A 19,374-nucleotide genomic window follows, 5' to 3' on the forward strand; every position below is an offset into this window, starting at 1 on the left:
AAAAAGAGAAAGAAGAAAGAAAGAAAGAAAGAAAGAAAGAGAAAGAAAAGGAAAAAAAGAAAAAGAAAAGAAAAGAAAGAGAAAAAAGAAAGAAAGAAAAGAAAAGGAAAAAAAGAAAGAAAGAAAGAATGAGAAAAGAGAAAGAGAGGAAGAAAGAAAGAGGGAGGGGGAGAAGGGAGGGAAGAAGGTAGGGAGGGAGGAAGAAAGAGTAAAGATGCATCAGTTAGGATTCACATGGTTGCAAATAACAAAATAGATCTCAAAACATGCTTAAACGGTAAAGGGGCTCCTCTCCTTGCAAGTTGAGCGGAAGGGTAGGCTTTAGGGTTAACTGAGTCTGACGGCCCTAGTCCTTTTCCCTGCCATTCCCTTGACTCTGCTTTCCTTCCAGTGCTGGTGGTGAGGTGAATTAGCTTGACACCCTCACCTGACAATGTCCAAAAGGAAGGACTTTTTCCGAAGCACCCAGTAACTTCTCACGTTTCACTGGTGTAGAGTGGGACATTTACTTATTGTTTAATCAGTCACTGCAAAGGAGTAGATTTACCTACAGATCAATCAAGCCTACTTACAGAACTAGGACGAGATCATCTTCCCCTAAGACCTGTGTTTCTCAAACTCCACATTATTGACATTACAGGCCAGATAATTCTTTGTTGTTAGGGGCTATCCTGTGCACTGTAGGATGTTTAACTGCATTCTTCACCTCTACCTACTAGAAACCACCAGTACACTCCATCCTCGTGACAACGAAAAATGTCTCCAGACATTGCCAAATGTCCTCTTGGGGCCAAAATGACACACACACACACACACACACACACACACACACACCCCGCCACCTCTACCCTCCAACTGAGAATATCTGACTTAAACACACGGACGGCCAGGTGAGGACACCTGAACGAAATCCCAGCTTAGTTTTTTCACCACAAAGGGCTTTGAAATAGGGAGAATCAGGAGCCTCTGTTCTGATACAGCCAGGCTGTATCAGAAAGATGGTATATGACAAGTGAGACACGACCTAGATGCTGAGGACAAGAACAGAGAAGACACACTCTCCCCTAGGAAAGAACCAGTTAGCAACTCTTTTAAGCACATCAAAGGGAGCATTGAGAAACCAGCCTGGACCAAGAGACAGAAGCAAGTGAGGGACACTATTTAGCTGAAAGCTAAGGTGAGACATTTCAGGGGAGGAATCTTTGCCAAGGAGCAAGGATACAGAAATGCCTTTCTCTCCCAAGGGCCGGGATCCCTGTAACTCTGGCGGCTACAGGAAGATCAGTGGAGCTCAGAGCTACAGGGGAATGCCCTGGGGGCTGGTAGCCAGAGAAAATGCTAGAAGCAGTGTCCGAAAGGGAAGGAGGATCCCATTAGACTTGGCATGGTGTCCTGCTCAAATCAGTGTGGACCTAGGCATCTGAAAGGGAGGGGTCAAATGCTACCACAACAAGAAGATGAGGCAGGGAAGACTCTTGCAAAAGAGAAGAAGCCCACTTCACTCAGTCCAGTAGGATGGTGGGAGGATGATAGCAGGGGGGTGGGGGTAATGAGAAAGTGACCAGGTGAGCATGACTTGGATTTCTTCCTCTCCATGCTGAGATCTGGGAGTGTGGTCATGGAGTATTGATAGGTTAAAAGGAATGCCAAAACAGAGGAGATTTTACCCAGCTTGTCACTGGGGACTTGGGATGCCTGTCTTTTTTTTTTTTTTCCCTCACCAAACATTCTCTTTAATAGATAAGCTTAACATTGGTGGCAAATTTTAATAGAATAGAAAAGCTTCACATATATTGTTTATACATATATATAAGTATATATATAATTTTTTTAAGATTTTATTTATTTACTTGTCAGAGAGAGAAAGCACAAGCAGGGGGAGTGGCAGAGGGAGAGGGAGAAGCAGACTCCCCGCAGAGCAGGGAGCCCAATGCAGGACTCGATCCCAGGACCCTGGGACCATGACCTGAGCTGAAGGCAGATGCTTAACCAACTGAGCCACCCAGGTGTCCCTGTTTATATTTAAAGTTTATTTATCTTTCTGAAGAGAGAAGCTCTAAAACTAACATGCACTGAGGAGGCAGGCCAGCTCTGACGCCCGGAGGACCGGGGACCTGCTCCCCTGTGCACTATCCAGGTGGAGGGGGACAGTGAACCAAGGCCCTCGCCTGCTCTTCCCCAGCAGAGAGAGTTCCAGTAGCTCTCCCACCATGGAGAGTTCTAAGGCTGGATCTTTTCTATTCTAGTTGCCCTTTTAAACCATGGCTTTTGTCTGTGCCCCAAGGCAGACAAAGCTGCTCACGGTCCCTCAGAACTATCCCTCCCACGGCAGTTCCTACAGGGCCCTTCGTTAGCATGTCTTTATTTTTCTTGCTCTTCTATCTTTAGTTGTGCAGAAGCTGCTCAGTCAGCCCTCAGTTCTTCAGGAGGAATTGCTCTATAAATAGGTGTTGATTTGGTGTGTCCGTGGAGGAGGTGAGTTCAGTGTCTTCCCACATTGCCGTCTTGGACTGGAACTCTCTCCTCAACTTTTGAAACTTTGGGAATAGGTAGCCTATTGGCATGAAACTGAAATTTCTGGGCAGTGATTTCGCATCATTTCTGACTCCCTCTTCAGCTTCCAACCTCCTGAGCCCAGAGACAGAAGAAGGCAGGACGATTATAAATATGAAGTCGCTGAAAGATCCAAACATGCTCAAAATGAAGTTTTCCTCCTCACACTGAGCACTTAACATAAAAAGCCAGCATGCGAGCATATCTTATTCAATGTTAGTAAACGGATGGCACAGGGTTCATGCTCAGAAAAACGATGCCAGAACAAGTTTCTTCATTAAGATGAGCTCATTCACAACTTTATATGTTTACTTCTTCCCACCCAGAACATCTTGGTCTGTCCTATAAACTGATATTCTGTGCTTAATTATTTCTAAATACCATAGAGTTAAATATAAATATAACTCCCCTTCCAGGAGCATCAAGTATATTTGAAGTTTGGGAAATGATGCTTTGGTTTTTTGCAGTCAGTGAAGGCCTTAGATGTGAGAAAAATTAATAGAATACTGTTATCCCGTGTTGGCCAATCTCATATTTAAAATGTGCCTATAGAAGTCCACAAAGTTAAAACATCTTTATGTTTTGTATTGCCCATGAAAAACCTGATGTTCTTGTCCATCATAGAACCACTGGTGTTGCAGATGAGCCAGAGCTGAGTATTGAAGTCAGTAACACATCCAAGTCTGAACAGACCCACACAGGTGGCTTTTGCTTTTTAATGAAGTTTCACCTAACAAAACAGTGATTGTTTCTGTTTGCTCGCTTGCTTTGATTTTAGCTTTTGGGTTTTTTTCTCCTTTGTTTATACCCACAAAAACATTGCTTCCCACAAACCATTTCAACCTCCTACCATAACCAAACTCAAGCATTTTCCTATGCACTCTTCTACTTCTCATAGCAGAGGGCTTCTCAGTAACACCAAAATGCCAAAAATTCTGGGTTTTATGATTTTAGTGTCATTCTTCACTTACTATTTACACATCTAATATTTTTTTAATTACACCTTTATAAAAGGACATAAGTTAATGGTTAAAAAGAAGGAGCTTAAATCTACAGATTTGATCCCTATCAAAATACAGCATTTTTCACAGAACTAGAATAAATAATCCTAAAATTTGTATGGAACCACAAGAGACCCCAAATGGCCAAAGCAGTCTTGAAAAAGATGAACAAAACTGATGAAAAAATCACAATTGCAGATTTCAAGATATACTACAAAACTGTAGTGATCAAAACAGTATGGTACTAGCGCAAAAATAGACATGTAGATCAATGGAACAGGATAGAGGACCCAAAAATAAGCCCACACTTTTATGGTCAATTAATCTACAGCAAAGGAGGCAAGAATATTCGATGGGAAGGAAAAAGACAGCCTTCAACAAATGGCGCTGGGAAAACTGGATATTCATGCAAAAGAATGAAACTGAACCACTGTCTTCTTACACCATACACAAAAATAAACTCAAAATAGATTAAAGACCTAAATGTGAGACCCAAAACCATAAAACTTCTAGAAGAAAACATAGGCTGTAATCTCTTTGACATCGGCCTTAGCAACATTAGATATGTCTCCTCGATCAAGGGAAATAAAAGCAGAAATAAACTAATGGGGGCTACACCAAAATAAAGTTTCTGCACACCAAATGAAACCATCAACAGAACAGAAAGACAACTTACTGAATGGAAGAAGATATTTGCAAATGATGTATCGAATAAGGAATTATATCTGAAGTATATAAAGAACCTATATAACTCAACACCAAAAAAACACACACAAATAATCCAATTTAAAAATAGGTAGAAGACATGAACAGACATTTCTCCAAAGAAGAGATCCAGATGGCCAATGGACAGCTGAAAAGATGCTCAACATCAATCATCATCAGGGAAATGCAAATCAAAACCACAATAAGATACCTGTCACACCTGTCAGAATGGCTAAAATCAAAAAAGCAAGATATAACAAGTGTCCAACAAGGATATGGAGAAAAAGGAAACCTCATGCACTGTGGGTGGGAATGCAAACTAGTGCAGCTGTTGTGGAAAACAGAATGGAGATTCCTCAAAAAATTGAAAAATAGAATTACCATATAATCCAGTAATTTCTACTGTGTATTTATCCCCCAAAAATGAAAACACTAATTCAAAAAGATATATGTATCCCTATGTTTCTTGCAGCATTATTTATAATAACCAAATTATGGAAGCAGCCCAAGTGTCTATAGGTAGATGAATGAATAAAGATGTGGTGTGTGTGTGTGATAGAATATTACTTAGGGGTGCCTGGGCGGCTCAGGCCGACTCAAACCGACTCTCGGTTTTGGCTCAGGTCATGATCTCAGGGTGGTGAGATGGAGCCCCGCATCCTGTGCCTCAGGATTCTCTCTCTCTCTCTCTGTCCCTCCCCCTTTACACTCTCTCTCTCTCTCTCAAATAGATAAATAATTCTTTAAAAAAAATACTACTCAGCCATAAAAAAGAATGAAATCTTGCCATTTGCAACAACATGGATGGACCTAGAGGGCATACTGCTAAGTGAAATAAGTCAGTCAGAGAAAGATAAATACCATATGATTTCACTCATATGTGGAATTTAAGCAACAAAGCAAACAGACAAAGAAAAAAAGATGAATAAGAAAAAAAGGCTTCTAAATACAGAAAATAAACTGGTGCTTGCCCGAGGGGAGGTGGGTGGGCGGATGAGTGAAATAGGTGATGGGGAGTGAGAGTACACTTAGGATGAGCAAGAATTCAACAGAATTGTTGAATCATGTTGTACACCTGGAACTAGTATAACACTGTATGTTAGTTATACTTGAGTCGAAATTTTTAAAAAGAGGGAGCTTAAGCTTGAAAAGAGAAAAATATGAAAGACACTGAGGGAAATGTAAAAGGCTACATCACCTGGGATGAGCCCATCACCATGGTTTCTGTGAGACTCCCTGCAGTGAACTCGACAGAACGAAGATATTAGCATGACCCAATAGAGGATCATCGACAAACAGCAGTAGACAACCTAAAAACAAATGTTGTGCTTAGATACTTCTTTAAAGTATCAGCTTACTATAGTGGAGATGCAAAGGAGTCTCAACCTCCTTGTCTCTTTTGAAAGATATTCTTGGACACTCCATGGAAGTAACACCCTTGCTGCCAGACATTCATATTTTGAAGGAAAATCCCTGTATTATTTTTCAGTTAAGATAAGTTTTGGGGGTGCCTGGGTGGCTCAGTCAGTTAAGCGTCTGCCTTCAGCTCAGGTCATGATCCCAGGGTCCTGGTTCAGTGGGAGCCTGCTTCTCCCTCTCCCTCTGCCCCCCACGCCCCACTTTCAAGCTCTCTCTCTCTCAAATAAATAAATAAAATCCTTTTAAAAAAAGAAGATACGTTTTGGCACCTGGGTGGCTCAGTCAGTTAAGCACCTGAATCTTGGTTTCGGCTCACGTCATGATCTCAGGGTCATGAGATCGAGCCCCAAGTTGGGCTCCATGCTGGGCGTGGAGCCTGCTTAAGACTCTCCCTTCCCCTCTCCCTCTGACCTTCCCCCTGCTCACACTCACACTCTCTCTCTCCCCCCCCAAAAGAAGAAGAAGATAAGTTATAACTGAAACCAATACAATGAACCACTCTCCACCCATGATCTGAGGGACTCTGGGCAAATCACTTGATTTCTCAAGTGCCTCCCTTTTCTTATTTTAAAATGGTGATCGTAGTACCCACCTCATAGGGCTGTTGAAAAATTAGAAGAGTAAATTCTTGTAAAGAACTTAAAAGGTGTCTGACATACAGTAAGTTTTCAGTAAACACTAGCCAGTAGTAGTAGGAGTAGTACTAGTAGGAATAGTTGTCGTCGTAGTAACAACAATGGGAGCACGAGTTACGGTGGCAGTACTAGCGGTGGTGCAAAGAGTACGTGGGACTCTTTATAGTCAGTAGTTGCAGTAGCAGAAGCAGCAACCAAAGCTCTGTGCTGTAACTATGGCCAAATCTGTCCTAGATCAAAGAGCCAGTCAAATTGTACACAACATCTCCACATGACACTGCTATTGTGCACAAAAAAAATGTAATGTCTCCTACTTAAGAGTCTGAGAATAACCTGCTCCTTTGCCTTGAAGTTGGATGAAAAGCTTAGCGGGTGTTGATACCATGTTACATATTTATGGGTGAGCCCAAGAATGGCCAAGGAACATCTGTGTTCTTGAAGTGATAAGAAGTAGATCAAGGAATCCCCAGGCCTGGGGACAGTGCCAGGGAGTCTGCATTCTGAGGGCCTGGGAACAGCCTTGCCCACCAGGAACACCGTGTTAGCCAAAGGCCTTGCTGTCCAGCTGAGCCCACTCTTGGCTACGCTACCAAAAGGAGGAAGGAAATTGCGTCTCTAAGGCCATCTTTCATCATCTGGCTAAATATTTTGAACTCAGGATTTAATTCTTTTTCTTCATGAAGAAAAGGAATGGACACACCAAGAGTAAAAACCATGATAAAACCTACAGATTGGCTTGTTTTTAATGTTTTTACTACTCACCAGTGGGAGGAAGTTTAAGAGCGGGATGAAGAGAGTTGGCTGTGACAAATGATGAACTGTTGGAGGCTTTTGGTTCCATTACACATGTTACATACTGGAGCACGAATGTAAGCTATAGCGAAGGGTATTTTCTGTGAAGAAATGGGAATATATTTACAGTGAGGATATTATAGAATATCCTCAGTTATGTGTCTTCCCTGAAAATATATTTCCCTGCAACAGTATGTGAGACTGACCAGTTAACTCACAGACTTTTTTTTGCCTGTAATGTGATACAAGCAACCTCACCACAGAAGAAAGATCCAATATTGAAATTCCCGCCAGCCTGACAATATCCCAGATCCTTGACAAAGCTCAGGAGGCAGTGAAGAAATATTCTCCTGCATCTCCACAGAGGAGTGTGGCTCCTGGAAACACTGTAGCATTAAGTCAGTCAGAGAAATGGCCTAGATAAGCTGCTTGTTTGTGGTTTCTCCTCTCCTTGTTCAGCTCTGCCTAATCCTCAGAGGTGGATAAACTCAATGAAGAGCATCTTGCCTGATAACCAAGGAGATGGTGCGCAGATATTTTTCTCTGACACTTGTGCTGGCCTGGCTCCAGATGACACCACCAGACTCAGGAATGAGTTCGCTCCCTGTGCTGCTACAAGGAGTACCTCTCAATGAAAACGTTTGAGGAACATTATCTTATTCAGTTTTTCTCTCCCTGCCAACAGGCATTTGGCAACAGATCCAGAAATCTCTCTCAAAATATCACATATTCTTCCATATCCTTAGCTCAGTTGTCATCATTCATCGCTCCGAGGAGTGCAGTAATGTCCTCCCTATCTGGGCTCATCCTGCCCATAGTCAGGGTACTGCTAAATGCTATTTTAAACACCTCCAAATTACAGTGCTTTCATCAGAGAAGTTTATTTCTATGTTTCCATTCAGTGACGGCCTTCCTCCAAGTGATTTTAGGACCTCTGCCCCTTTGTTCTTGCGATTCTGTAATCCCTTCAGGCAGGGACCAGAAGATATTCTCTGTAAGGTGCCAAAGAGCAAATATGTTAGACGTCTCTGTCGCAACTTCTCAACTCTTCTGCCATAGCCAAAGGCAGCCATAGATGAACCCAAAGACTGTGGCTGTGTTTTGATAGAACTTTATATATGAACGCTGAAATTTGAATTTCATGTAATTTTTACCTGTCATGAAATCTTCTGATTTCTTTCCCCAACCATTTAAAAATTTTAGTTTAGTATATGTGCTGCCAAAGTGAGCACAACCATTTAAAAATTTTAAAACCATTCTTACTTCAAGGGCCATACAAAAACAGGTGGCAGGCTAGATTTGGCCCGCAGGTCAAGTTTAGTGGGTCTTATATTAGGGTAAAAAGAAAATCAAGTTTAAAATGTTGTGGCCTTATGATTCAAACTACTTAGAGTTGTGTTGTTTTGTTTCGGCAACTGGACGTAAAGTGTTGGCCTCTGTGTTTCTTTCCAACAGGCTCTGGAAATACGGCGGTGTCACATCCCATTGCTGCCGGCACCCCTGAAGGAAGCAATTATGGGGCAATAGGTATTTCCTACAATGAGTCCATTCAATGAAGTACTTCCTAATTCTCCAGAGAATAGGATACAAAGGGCCCTCCAGCCACTACTGACCGTGAGAGTGGGCAAGGCAGTCATCATGTAAGACTGTCTTTTCTTTATAAGATGAATCAGTTCGGTGATCTGGAAGGCTCTTTCCAGCTCTAACTCTCTCCAGTTCTGTTCTTCTGTGCCAGCCACACGTGAGCCGAATTCCCTATCGTGGTTGCCATTGACTCCCAAGGTCCCCGTGGGGATGTTTTCATACCCAGCCTGAGTTTGGGGCATGAACAGTGTGTCAGAGTCGATGTCAGGGAGCCCGACATCAATTGACGAGCTGTTCCATTCTCAGGTTTCAGTGGAGTAAGGGCTATCAGAAGACTAGGGCTCTGCTGCAGGTGAACATGGCTATAGCCTGACAATCGTTCATTCTGGCTAACTTCATAATTGAACCTAGTCATTCACATGGCAACCCCCCAGGGTTCATTGCGTGGCCTGAAAGAGACAGAATTCCTGTGGGTCTATGAAAGGTTCGCTTAAAAATGTCAGGACAGAGGGGCTGGGAATCCTTATTCCTGCTCTGGTGTGCTGTAACTTTGAGAAGCATGTGGGTTTCGTGCAGGCTACTTATTTCTGGCTCTGTAAGAACAGGGTTTTGTTGTGGTGGGTTTTTTGGGTTTTTTTTTAACTCTCTGAACAGAAGAAATAAAGCGAAAGGTAGGCTCAGCTCATGTGCTCATCAAGCTGCACAAATTCCCATCTGCTCTGGGAAACATTCACGAGAACACAAGGACTCTTCTTCCCAAGAGTATTGTTCTCATTATATAATCATAGATACGGCATGTGGGGGATTTCAGTGTACAGATACTTTCTCCACGAGCAATGTATAGCTGCTGGACATGTGTGTGCTTACACGGATATGTGGTAGATGCTATACAAAACTGTGCATGTATATGTTTATATATTTATGTTCATATTTTAAAATATGAAACATGACATATAAGCATAATCGTATTTTTTGCATCCAGATACTTTATCAGAGCAGATGCCTTTATGTTCTTAATATGTATTTGGCCCTAGAAATAGACAATTAGAAGTCCACTGAGGAGGAATTGAGAGAAAGCACATGTGTTATGGGTAAGGAGTTCATTTTTACCAGCACAACATTTGCAAGAATGAGTCAGCACTGTGCTTTTTTGCAGAGAGGAATGGGCTGCATGGGTCCTTCCTAGCTCTGGAAGGCAGCTGAGTTTTCTCTGTTTCAGAGGAGTCAAGTTCCAGTCCTGGCAGGCAGATGTCCTCCTCCAATGGTGGGCAGACGTTCCAGTCAGACACAGACAGCTCCGTGGAGGAGAGTGACTTCGACACCTTGCCAGACATTGAGAGTGATAAGAACATCATCCGGACCAAGGTATCTCTGCTTGGCCAAACTCTGGGCAAGGGCAGAAGGTTCAACAGTCAAATACACCTTCAGCAAGCCTCAGTTTCCTTTATTTTTTCCTTTCAAGGGAAAACCAAACTTCCCTGAGGGCTTTTGAGATAAAACATAAGTACAGACTGTAAACAATACTCTGCTAATTAGCATTTCTTTCTGGAGGAAGAAAGCGAGAGCATTTAGAACAGAGCATTTTATTCCAGCTCCTCGGGGTCTGGAAGAGCCTGGCTGGCTCAGTCAGAAGAACGTGCTACTCTTGATCTCTGGGTTGTAAGTTCAAGCCCCATGTTGGTTGTAGAGATTACTTATATAAGTAAAACTTTAAACAACAACAACAGCAACGACACCACCACTCAGGGTCTGAAGCGGCTGACTGAGGACCATAAAGGAGGAAGGGATCCAGCAGATGGAAGATTCACTGAGGGGTATACCTGGGAAAACTCCCTGGTTCTGCACATATCGTTCTTCAGGAATAAAGCTCATTTCTTTCTGGCATATATTTATTTTATTGTGTTGTAGCCAGTAAGGGAGGTGAAAGTAGATTGCCCAGTTTCAATCCTGTCATTCGAGAACCACACACTGGACATCTCTGAAAACTGAAAACCAGTTCCTGAGATATATGAAGCATTTGAGACTCCCAGTAGTTTTTCCACATCAGCCAATTCTTACCATTTCAGAGAAAATACTGGGATTTTTATTGAGGTATTGTGAAAAAAAAATTGAGAGAAAGGTTTTATTAAATATTTTTAATCCCTAGCGATGTATTGGATTGAAATTTTGTAAAGCTCTCCTTTGTGTCTTCTGCCAAAAAAGCCAAGTACAGTTTTTCATTCTCTTTTTATTTGGTATCCTAGGTGTTCCTTTTCCTGTCAGATCTGTCCCGGAAGGACCAGAGAATTATCAGCAAAAAATATAAGATTTATTTTTGGTGAGTAGATGATTGCTAGGACCACAGTTCCCTTGAATAAAATGAAAGTTTTCTTAGTAAAAGCCACAATCACTTATGGCACCAGTTTCTGTTTAATGAGGCAGCAGTATAGATGTTCCGAGAATTCATGCCACATTCCATAAGAAAAACAAAAATAAACTGTAAAAGGCAACCAGCCCTAAACTAAATACATACAAAGTAAAAACGAGAATGATGGTAGACTCCCACATGTTTAGGGAGCACACCAAATCCATTTCCAGAAAGACAACATAACAATAACCTGTCACTACCTCCCATGAGACACACTAAACTGGAGCCTTTATGTTCTTAATATGTATTCTGTCTTCTCACCCGACCTGGATCTTAGAAGAGCCAGTGATTTTGGGGACTAGAGGTCTACAGCATCTCAGAGTAGCTGGAAACCACCCTGAGACGAGATGATACCCCAGCCAGTGATAATTTGCCCTGTGGTGGTCAAGCACCTCCAGGCGCAGCCTCTCTCCAACCCGAGAGACTGAGCCGCCTGGCAGGAGACACCCCCCCACCCCACACCCAGCACCCCGTACCCCCCCCAGAAACCCCAAGCTGATGCTGTGACAGCTCTTCCATTCTTTTCTCTGGAAGGATGCCCTTTTACTTGGGTACAGATAGTCAAGGGAAGCAAGGGACAGTGGGGGCCCCATGGAATTTCATAGTGGGACCATCATTTTGGAACTAAGAGGTATCTAAGAGAGCCACATCCCTTCATGCGATCCATCTCCCATTACTTACACTCTGATCACTTTTAATCAGACAACATCCTCATCCATAATTTGGGTAAAGCAGAAGAAAGTGTTATTTATAGTTTTACCAATGATTGCAGTTGTGGAACTCTGGAGAGACAGGAACTCTATTAATCAGTTTCTAATTACTTTTACAAGTTAACTAGGGAGTTATGGGATGGAAGGATTCTTTTTTTAAAAATTGAGCAAAGATTCCATTGGTAATTTGGAAAACTATTTCCTGTTCTTTCTGCCTGCTTAGGAACATCGTCACCATCTCTGTGTTTTATGCACTGCCTGTGATCCAACTGGTCATCACCTACCAGAAAGTAAGTATTACCCAGAAGCCCAGAAGCCCAGAAGCCCAGTTTTCATGCTGCAGGGAGAGATCTTTGCTATGACTTACAGAGAAAAGTATATATCACTTGAGCTCAGTCCAAGTATGAATTTCCCCCTTCAGTTCCAATTGGACTTGTCCATTGCTTCATCTTTGATGGACCTTTATATCCAGTTCCCAATTGTTTTATCACAGAAGGGCTTGGGACCTCTTGTATTATTTTGTCATCCAATTCGAAGGTATTGCCTTATGCTCATTCAGTCATAATATCTATCAACTATATCTGCCATTTACCAGGCTGAACTTTTGATTATCAAGGGGTAATGAATAGAGTAAATAAAGTTCCAGACCAAAACAAAGAAACCTGGTGTGTAATTTAGCCTGTGCCCTCTTGTTGAGGGTAAATATTTTTTATAAAACTAAAAGCAGCTTTCCAAAACCAATAAGATACTCAAATTTTTAAAAAATATAAAATAAGAACTAAAATAAAGTAAAAAAAAAATAATTAAAACAGCTTGAGAATCCTCGTTACTCCTTCATAGAACCTTGGGGTCCAGATCACTTAATGACTGTCTCTAGCATTTATTACATACAGAAAGCCTACTTAAAAAGGATGAGGCTGGGGGCGCCTGGATGGCTCAGTTGTTAAGCGTCTGCCTTCGGCTCAGGTCATGATCCCAGGGTCCTGGGATTGAGCCCTGCATCGGGCTCCCTGCTCGGCGGGAAGCCTGCTTCTCCCTCTCCCACTCCCCCTGCTTGTGTTCCCTCTCTCGCTGTGTCTCTCTCTGTCAAATAAATAAATAGGGATGCCTGGGTGGCTCAGTCAGTTAAGCGTCTGCCTTTGGCTCAGGTCATGATCCCAGGGTCCTGGGATCGAGTCCTGCATCAGGCTCCTTGCTCAGCAGGGAGCCTGCTTCTCCCTCTGCCTGAAGCTTCCCCTGCTTGTAGGCTTGCTCACTCTCTCTCGCTCACGCTCTCTCTCTCTAACAAATAAATAAATAAAATATTTTTAAAAAATAATAAAAAATCTTTAAAATAAAAAATAAATAAAAAGGACGAGGCTGACGGTTTGTCTAAGGCAGTGCCTCTCAAACTGCTGTGCATCAAAATCACCTGGGGAGCTTTTAAATCCTGGTATCCAGCTGTACCCTATACCAAATTAGGTCCAAGTCTCTGAGAGTAGAACCAGGCATCAGTATTGATTAAACCCCAGTGATTCTATAGCCAAGTTTGAAAAGCAATGGTCTAATAATATTTCAGCTAATTCCATACTTACTATGGGATGAGGAGAAGGACTTTTATGAGGTTTGGGCACCACTGCTTGTAATCTCAATATTCTCTGAGTACCTCAGGGCCCTGTCAGAAGATAAAGCTGTGCTATGGTCTGGGAAGGTCCTTAATGATAGAGATGGTGATAAATATGGAAAACCGAACACATACCTCCTCATGTTGCCTTGCCCTGTCGTTAGCACTTCCACACACAGAATGGGACAGCTCCATACCCTTCCACATGCATCTAGAAAACTGAACATATCATGACAGTCCTAATAAGCTTGTGCTATGTGAAGGGGGCAGACGATGACCTGTCCTCTGCTGAGAAGAAACACTGGTTATGTGGCAAATCACTGTGAGCAGTGCCTGCCTTTTGTGATTTCAGGCTGGGCTCAGCAGATGGGGAAACATGAAGCTCCTCTTCTCACTCTTGATTTTGCAGGTGGCAAATGTCACGGGCAGTCAGGACATCTGCTACTACAACTTCCTCTGTGCTCAACCCCTGGGCATCCTGAGGTGAGCCCTGTCCTCTGGTTGCCTGTGAGGCATTTACAGGTTCCTTTCTGAGTGATGCGATGTCAGTTTTTAAAAATACTAAAAACAACCATGGAAAACTACCCCAGTCAAGGGTAAAGAGGGATGAAATCTAGAAGTTTTGAGACCAGATGTGTTCCTCTCATTCCTGTATTCCTAAGAATAACCAGCTGAGAAGAGGGCAGGGATGTTTTTGAAAAGAGCAGGTCCCATCTGTGATGACACTCATCCGTGAGCGTCATACGAGTGGCTCATACGTTAGTCCATTGAACAACCTCATAAAGTAGATAGGATTATCATTACTCCCATTTTCAGATGAAGATGCTAAGGCTTAGAAAGGTAAGGACTTGTTGTGGGAGGTCCCTCGACTGTTAGTGCTGTCAGGACTCGAACCCGGGCCTGCTGCCTCCAAGGCCATGCTCTGCCCACCAGAACATGGTGAAGTGGAAAGAGCATTCGCCCGGCAGTTGGGAGCCAGGCTTCTTGTCCTAGAACTAAAGTAGCCTCAGTTTCCTGAAATAAAGCAGCTGGCTATGACCAGCTGACCCTTCACAGTTACAGAGCTGAATGTCTGCTCTAATTACTACAACTTCCAACACACATAGCATGGGTCCAGCTATGAGAGTTCCCTCTCACAGTGTAGCTGAAACTCTTGGCCAAGCTGCCCATCCTTGGAGCAGCTGTTTGCCAGGATTCATGCCATGTCAGTGCCATCAGGATAAGAGAGGCTTGGGTGAGGGTTAGGGAAGCCAATCAGGTATCCCAGAGCGGAAAAGGACACATCACAGGCTAGGCATCCTAAAATAAAGGAGTGAGGTTAAAGATGCTCTCTCATGATTTGCCAGTCGTGAAATCTGATGATAAGGCTGGGCGGAAAACATGGAATGCTGAGAGTACTCACTCATTCATGCATTCATTCATGCATGCATTCATTCATTCTCCAAATCTCTGGGATCGCCTGGACTCTCTCATGGTTTCCCTCTCATCTCTTAGTGCCTTCAACAACATTTTCAGTAACCTGGGCTACATGCTCCTGGGCTTCCTCTTCCTGCTGATAGTCTTGCACCGGGACATTCTCCATCACAGAGCCCTGGAAGCCAAGGACAGCTTTGCCATGGTGAGGAGAGGGTGGGTAAATCAGACGTGGGAGCTAGGAAGGGTAATGGTTCCACACAGTATCTGCAAAGGGGAGGGACATCTGGCTGGATCGTGTGGTGGTGGGTTATGTGAAAAGAACAACAGGAGGCCAGAAGCTTGGGTTTGCAGATTCTATGGCTATATCACCAGTTGGTGTCTTTCCACTGACCACGCTTTCTCCTCTTTCAGGAATATGGGATTCCTAAACACTTTGGTGTTTTCTATGCAATGGGCATCGCATTGATCATGCAAGGAGTGTTCAGTGCTTGTTACCATGTCTGCCCTAATTACTACAACTTCCAATTCGGTAATTCGAATTTCCATCAACCACACAGATTTGAGTTATAGGAGTCTTGTCCCGGGACCCTCCCCAAATGCATGCAAGAATTAAATGATATTTTCTGTGAGCTAAAGTGATTTGAGGGCATCTCCTCACCGGGTATGGTTTCCACATGTTGTACCATCTTTTCTCTCTGACCACCTTTCAGACTAGAAAAGGCTCAACATTGAATGATGATCCTATGGTTAGATCTGCAGGTGGGCAATGGGCTAATCATTAGGCAGCAGGGCAGATAGAATCCACCAACAGACATCTGGAAAGTTCCCTTAGTATAATTTGACCTAACTTAGCAATTAGACTGCTTTGGGCTGAAAATAATAGAAAGCCCAGTTCAACTGGATTAAACAATAAGGACAAATATCAGCTCACCTTCTGAAAATCCAAAGGTGGGAAAGGCTTGCAATTGATTCCTCAGGCTGCTCTGGCTCCGGTTCTCTTCGATCCCTTAGGTTGGGCTCGGCCCGTAGGCTGATTTTATCCTCAGGCTTTTAGGAAACTCATGATGGAAAGAATAGCTACAGCAGGTGCTGGCTTCCTGTCTCTACTTCATGATGTTTGGTGGATGCAGCAAGCTGGTTTCCAGGAGACTTCGTTTAAGAGCGAGGAAACCTCTTTGCCAAAAACCCTCAGAGAATGTTCTTCCACACCTCAGTAGTTTAAATAGTCATGAGCCCATTCCAGAATTTTTCCCTCGGTGCTGGTTAGCTCGAGCCTGGGTTGGTACACCAATCACGGTGGCAAAGGAGGGGCATTATCATTAGACCAGTGAGACCCATCCATGGAACCAGGGGTTGGAGTAGCTTTGCTAAAACAAACAGGCTGGAAAGGCATGCATTTCTGAATTGAAAATGGGGCTAAGATATTTGAGTTAGTACTGATATGCTGTCAGGAAGGAGGAAGGGAAGAGCTTTTGCTAGTAGTAGGCAATGAACCGTGACCCCCACACTCAAGGATATGAATTTTAAAAACAGCCGTTTTCATGTTTGTGTTCCAGCCTCTGTCTGTGAACCCAGAACACTACAGAAATTCTCTGTCACATTTAATTTTTTTTAATTAGAAACATTTTTAGTAGAAAAAAACTACAGAGAACAGTATCAGTCACCACTCAGAACAAATGCCAACATTTTAAAATATTTGCCTTAAATCGACCTTTTAGGAAATAAAACGCTGTGATAAAGTTGAGGTTCTTTGAACTTTCCAAACTTATTCCCCTCCCTCCTTCCCCAGAGGCAACAGCTATGACTAATTTTATATTTATCAGTCCAGTTTGTTTTTATAATTTTACTACATCTGTAGTAAATTTAATATTTACTTATCACACTATGTTCTGTAACTTTTTTCATCCAACAATAGGTTTTCAAGATTTATCAATATTGAATCAAGGACATCCAGTTCATTCATTTTTAAGGACTGTCATCTTCTGTAATAAAAATATGTACTCTACATTTATCAGTTACTCTGTGGAACACCATGCAGATGTCGCCGACGTGTTGCTATTGCACAGTGCCACAGTGAACACATGGGAGAGGTTCCCTGGGACACCTAGACCTAGAATTTTGGAATCACCTGGGTTATGCATCTTCCATTTTGCCAAAAACTTCCCAGTTTCCAGAGAGTATTAATTTCTACTCCCACCAGCTGCCTGAGAGTTCCCATTTCCCTACATCATCACGAACGTGTCATTGTCCGACATTTAAATGTTTTGCTACATTCTTGAGTAATATGGGACTTTGCCTTGTTGTTTTAATTTGCATTTCCATGCAGCTCTCATGCAGCTATGCCCCATTTAATTTCTAGCGGTCTTCCATCCCTCGGCTGTAAAGCTATGTATGAGCAGCAATCAATGTGGTTCTATTTTGGGACGCTGATAAGGACCTTCGACACCCACCTAGGATTCTTTGTATTGCCCCAGCACCCTAATCATTATCAGTATAGACTCCTGTTATAGCTGCTGAACACACTTAAACACAAATTTCCCTGCAAGTGGGGACAGTCAATTATTTATCATGTGATCAGATACCTGGCTTTGGTAAACTAGAAGCAGCGTCGGAAGGGTTTAGAAGTGGAGTGGGTAAGGTCTGGCTAGAGAACGTGCCCACGGAGGCTGTCATGTTGGAGGTCTCCACATAGTCTGAGGGCAGCAAATATTCCAGGGCCTGAAGGCAGGGGGTTCCCAAGCTCAAGAGAAACTCTGTCACCTACTGGATCTTGACTGTTTAGGCTCCTTCCGTGTGCCCTCAGACACCTCCTTCATGTACATGATTGCCGGCCTCTGCATGCTGAAGCTCTACCAGAGCCGCCACCCGGACATCAATGCCAGTGCCTACACTGCCTACGCCTCCTTCGCGGTGGTCATCATGCTCACTGTCCTCGGAGTGGTTCGTGTCCCTCCCCCCCCATGGTCTTCAGCCCCGCTTTCCAAGCGCGCCCCCTTGGGAGCTTTTCCGTTGTGTCTGCTGGACCTCAGGGGAACAGGTCTGAATGAATCACAGTCCTCGGTTCCTGATAGGCAGCCATTGTGGGTCATTTTGTGGCATTTTATTGACTTAATGAGCTAGTTATCTCTAATAATGGAAGAGGCACCTGTAGAGCGAGCGCTGCAGAGTGTCTCTGTCAAGCTGGGACCTGACTCACGCGAGATCGGCACAGAGATGTACAAGCTGATTGGAGAGACAGACTGAGTAGACGCCACTCGCGGAATGTGCAGGGACACGTGTCGGTTGGGTGCAGTTGTTTGAAGAGCATTCGCCCCCAGCTCTAGACCTGTTGCCCCTTCACTGTTGCTGTTCGGTGCCTTCCCCGTTTCTTCCCTCTCCCGCTGTCATTTGGCCGGGCGGCCATTCGTTTTCATGCAGTAAGATTCTGGTGAGCTCACAGAAGTGGGGGGACACCACAATGTATGCACAGCTGGGGTTTTGACTCCAGATGCATACATGAGAGACAGAATGATTTTCGTGAGTTCTGTGGGGCGCACCCCAGATGAAGGTAACTTCCAACTTTACTCTTAGGTGTCTGGAGAACATAACATGTGGTTCTGGGTCATCTTCTCTGCGATCCATATCCTGGCAACCCTGGCCCTCAGCACCCAGATCTACTACATGGGTCGTTTCAAGATCGGTGAGTCACCTGTCACTCTACACTAAACACACTGATGAATGTACCGAGAAAGCATTGTCTTTGCTTACCCTAAACGGTAAGCTGGTCATCATGAACACGGGCTCTGAATTCTGGCTTTAATAACTTCTCCTGTATAGGATCCCAGTGAGCTGTTGCCACTAGTTCTCTTTTCAACTGAGAAGTAAGCTTGCCATGCCTCAGACTGAGGCCGACCTCCAGCTCCAAGTCCTGGAGCTTTATAACCCACAGAACTCTGAAAGCGTGTTTGAAGAATGGTGTGGTCGTCGCGCCACTCATTCCACCTACAGAAATCGTATTCAGTGTGTACCTTCTAAAAGGAGAATTTCTCTGAGCAGGCTAAATGGTTATCAAGAATGAATTATATGTGGTTTCCAAACTCTGGGACTGGGATGAATGTTTTGAGACTTACCATTCTTAACAGACAGGACACCTGCTGAACTCTCCCCAACAATGTACACATATCACGTCAGAGCACTGACTGCCCCATGGAAGTCAGCTTCTGACCTGACATAACTGCTGACATAACATCTGACAACTGCTGATCAGTTGTTATATGCGGGAAGAGATTTAAGTCATTGTAGAGCATTTACATTTCCCCAGTCCTTTTAAAGGGCCAGGAAGTCAGACTTAAATATTCTTTTGTATATTTCAAGAAAAATAATTATATATAAACATAGTCCCATCCCTAATATTTGCAGAGCCCAAAGCAAGATTGTAAATACAAGCCCACACATCATGTGTAAAAATTTTAAAGTTGTAAAGCAGACTTAAAAAAAAAACTATTAAATACATGGAAGGAAGGAAGGAAGGAAGGAAGGAAGGAAGGAAGGAAGGAAGGAAGGAAGGAAG

General features: G+C 43.3%; 1 protein-coding gene across 12 annotated transcripts in view; it reads left to right on the plus strand.

Annotated features, from left to right (window-relative positions):
• Window positions 1-19,374, plus strand: part of SIDT1 (SID1 transmembrane family member 1) — a 90,427-nt gene that overhangs the window by 56,748 nt on the left and 14,305 nt on the right. For 7 of the 12 annotated variants that reach the window (XM_073893495.1, XM_073893508.1, XM_073893497.1 and 4 more), the window contains 9 exons: window positions 8,561-8,632; window positions 9,909-10,054; window positions 10,933-11,006; window positions 12,030-12,096; window positions 13,762-13,892; window positions 14,904-15,027; window positions 15,237-15,354; window positions 17,608-17,765; window positions 18,396-18,504. In XM_073893495.1, the coding sequence (XP_073749596.1) occupies window positions 8,561-8,632; window positions 9,909-10,054; window positions 10,933-11,006; window positions 12,030-12,096; window positions 13,762-13,892; window positions 14,904-15,027; window positions 15,237-15,354; window positions 17,608-17,765; window positions 18,396-18,504 (999 nt within the window). The other 5 variants (XM_025874450.2, XM_025874464.2, XM_073893500.1 and 2 more) reach the window with 4 other exon arrangements.

This window comes from Callorhinus ursinus, unplaced genomic scaffold (assembly GCF_003265705.2).
Source record: "Callorhinus ursinus isolate GAN/ISIS: 27379988/994484 unplaced genomic scaffold, GSC_fseal_2.0 scaffold1, whole genome shotgun sequence".
In the NCBI taxonomy this organism is placed as follows: Eukaryota; Metazoa; Chordata; class Mammalia; order Carnivora; family Otariidae; genus Callorhinus; species Callorhinus ursinus.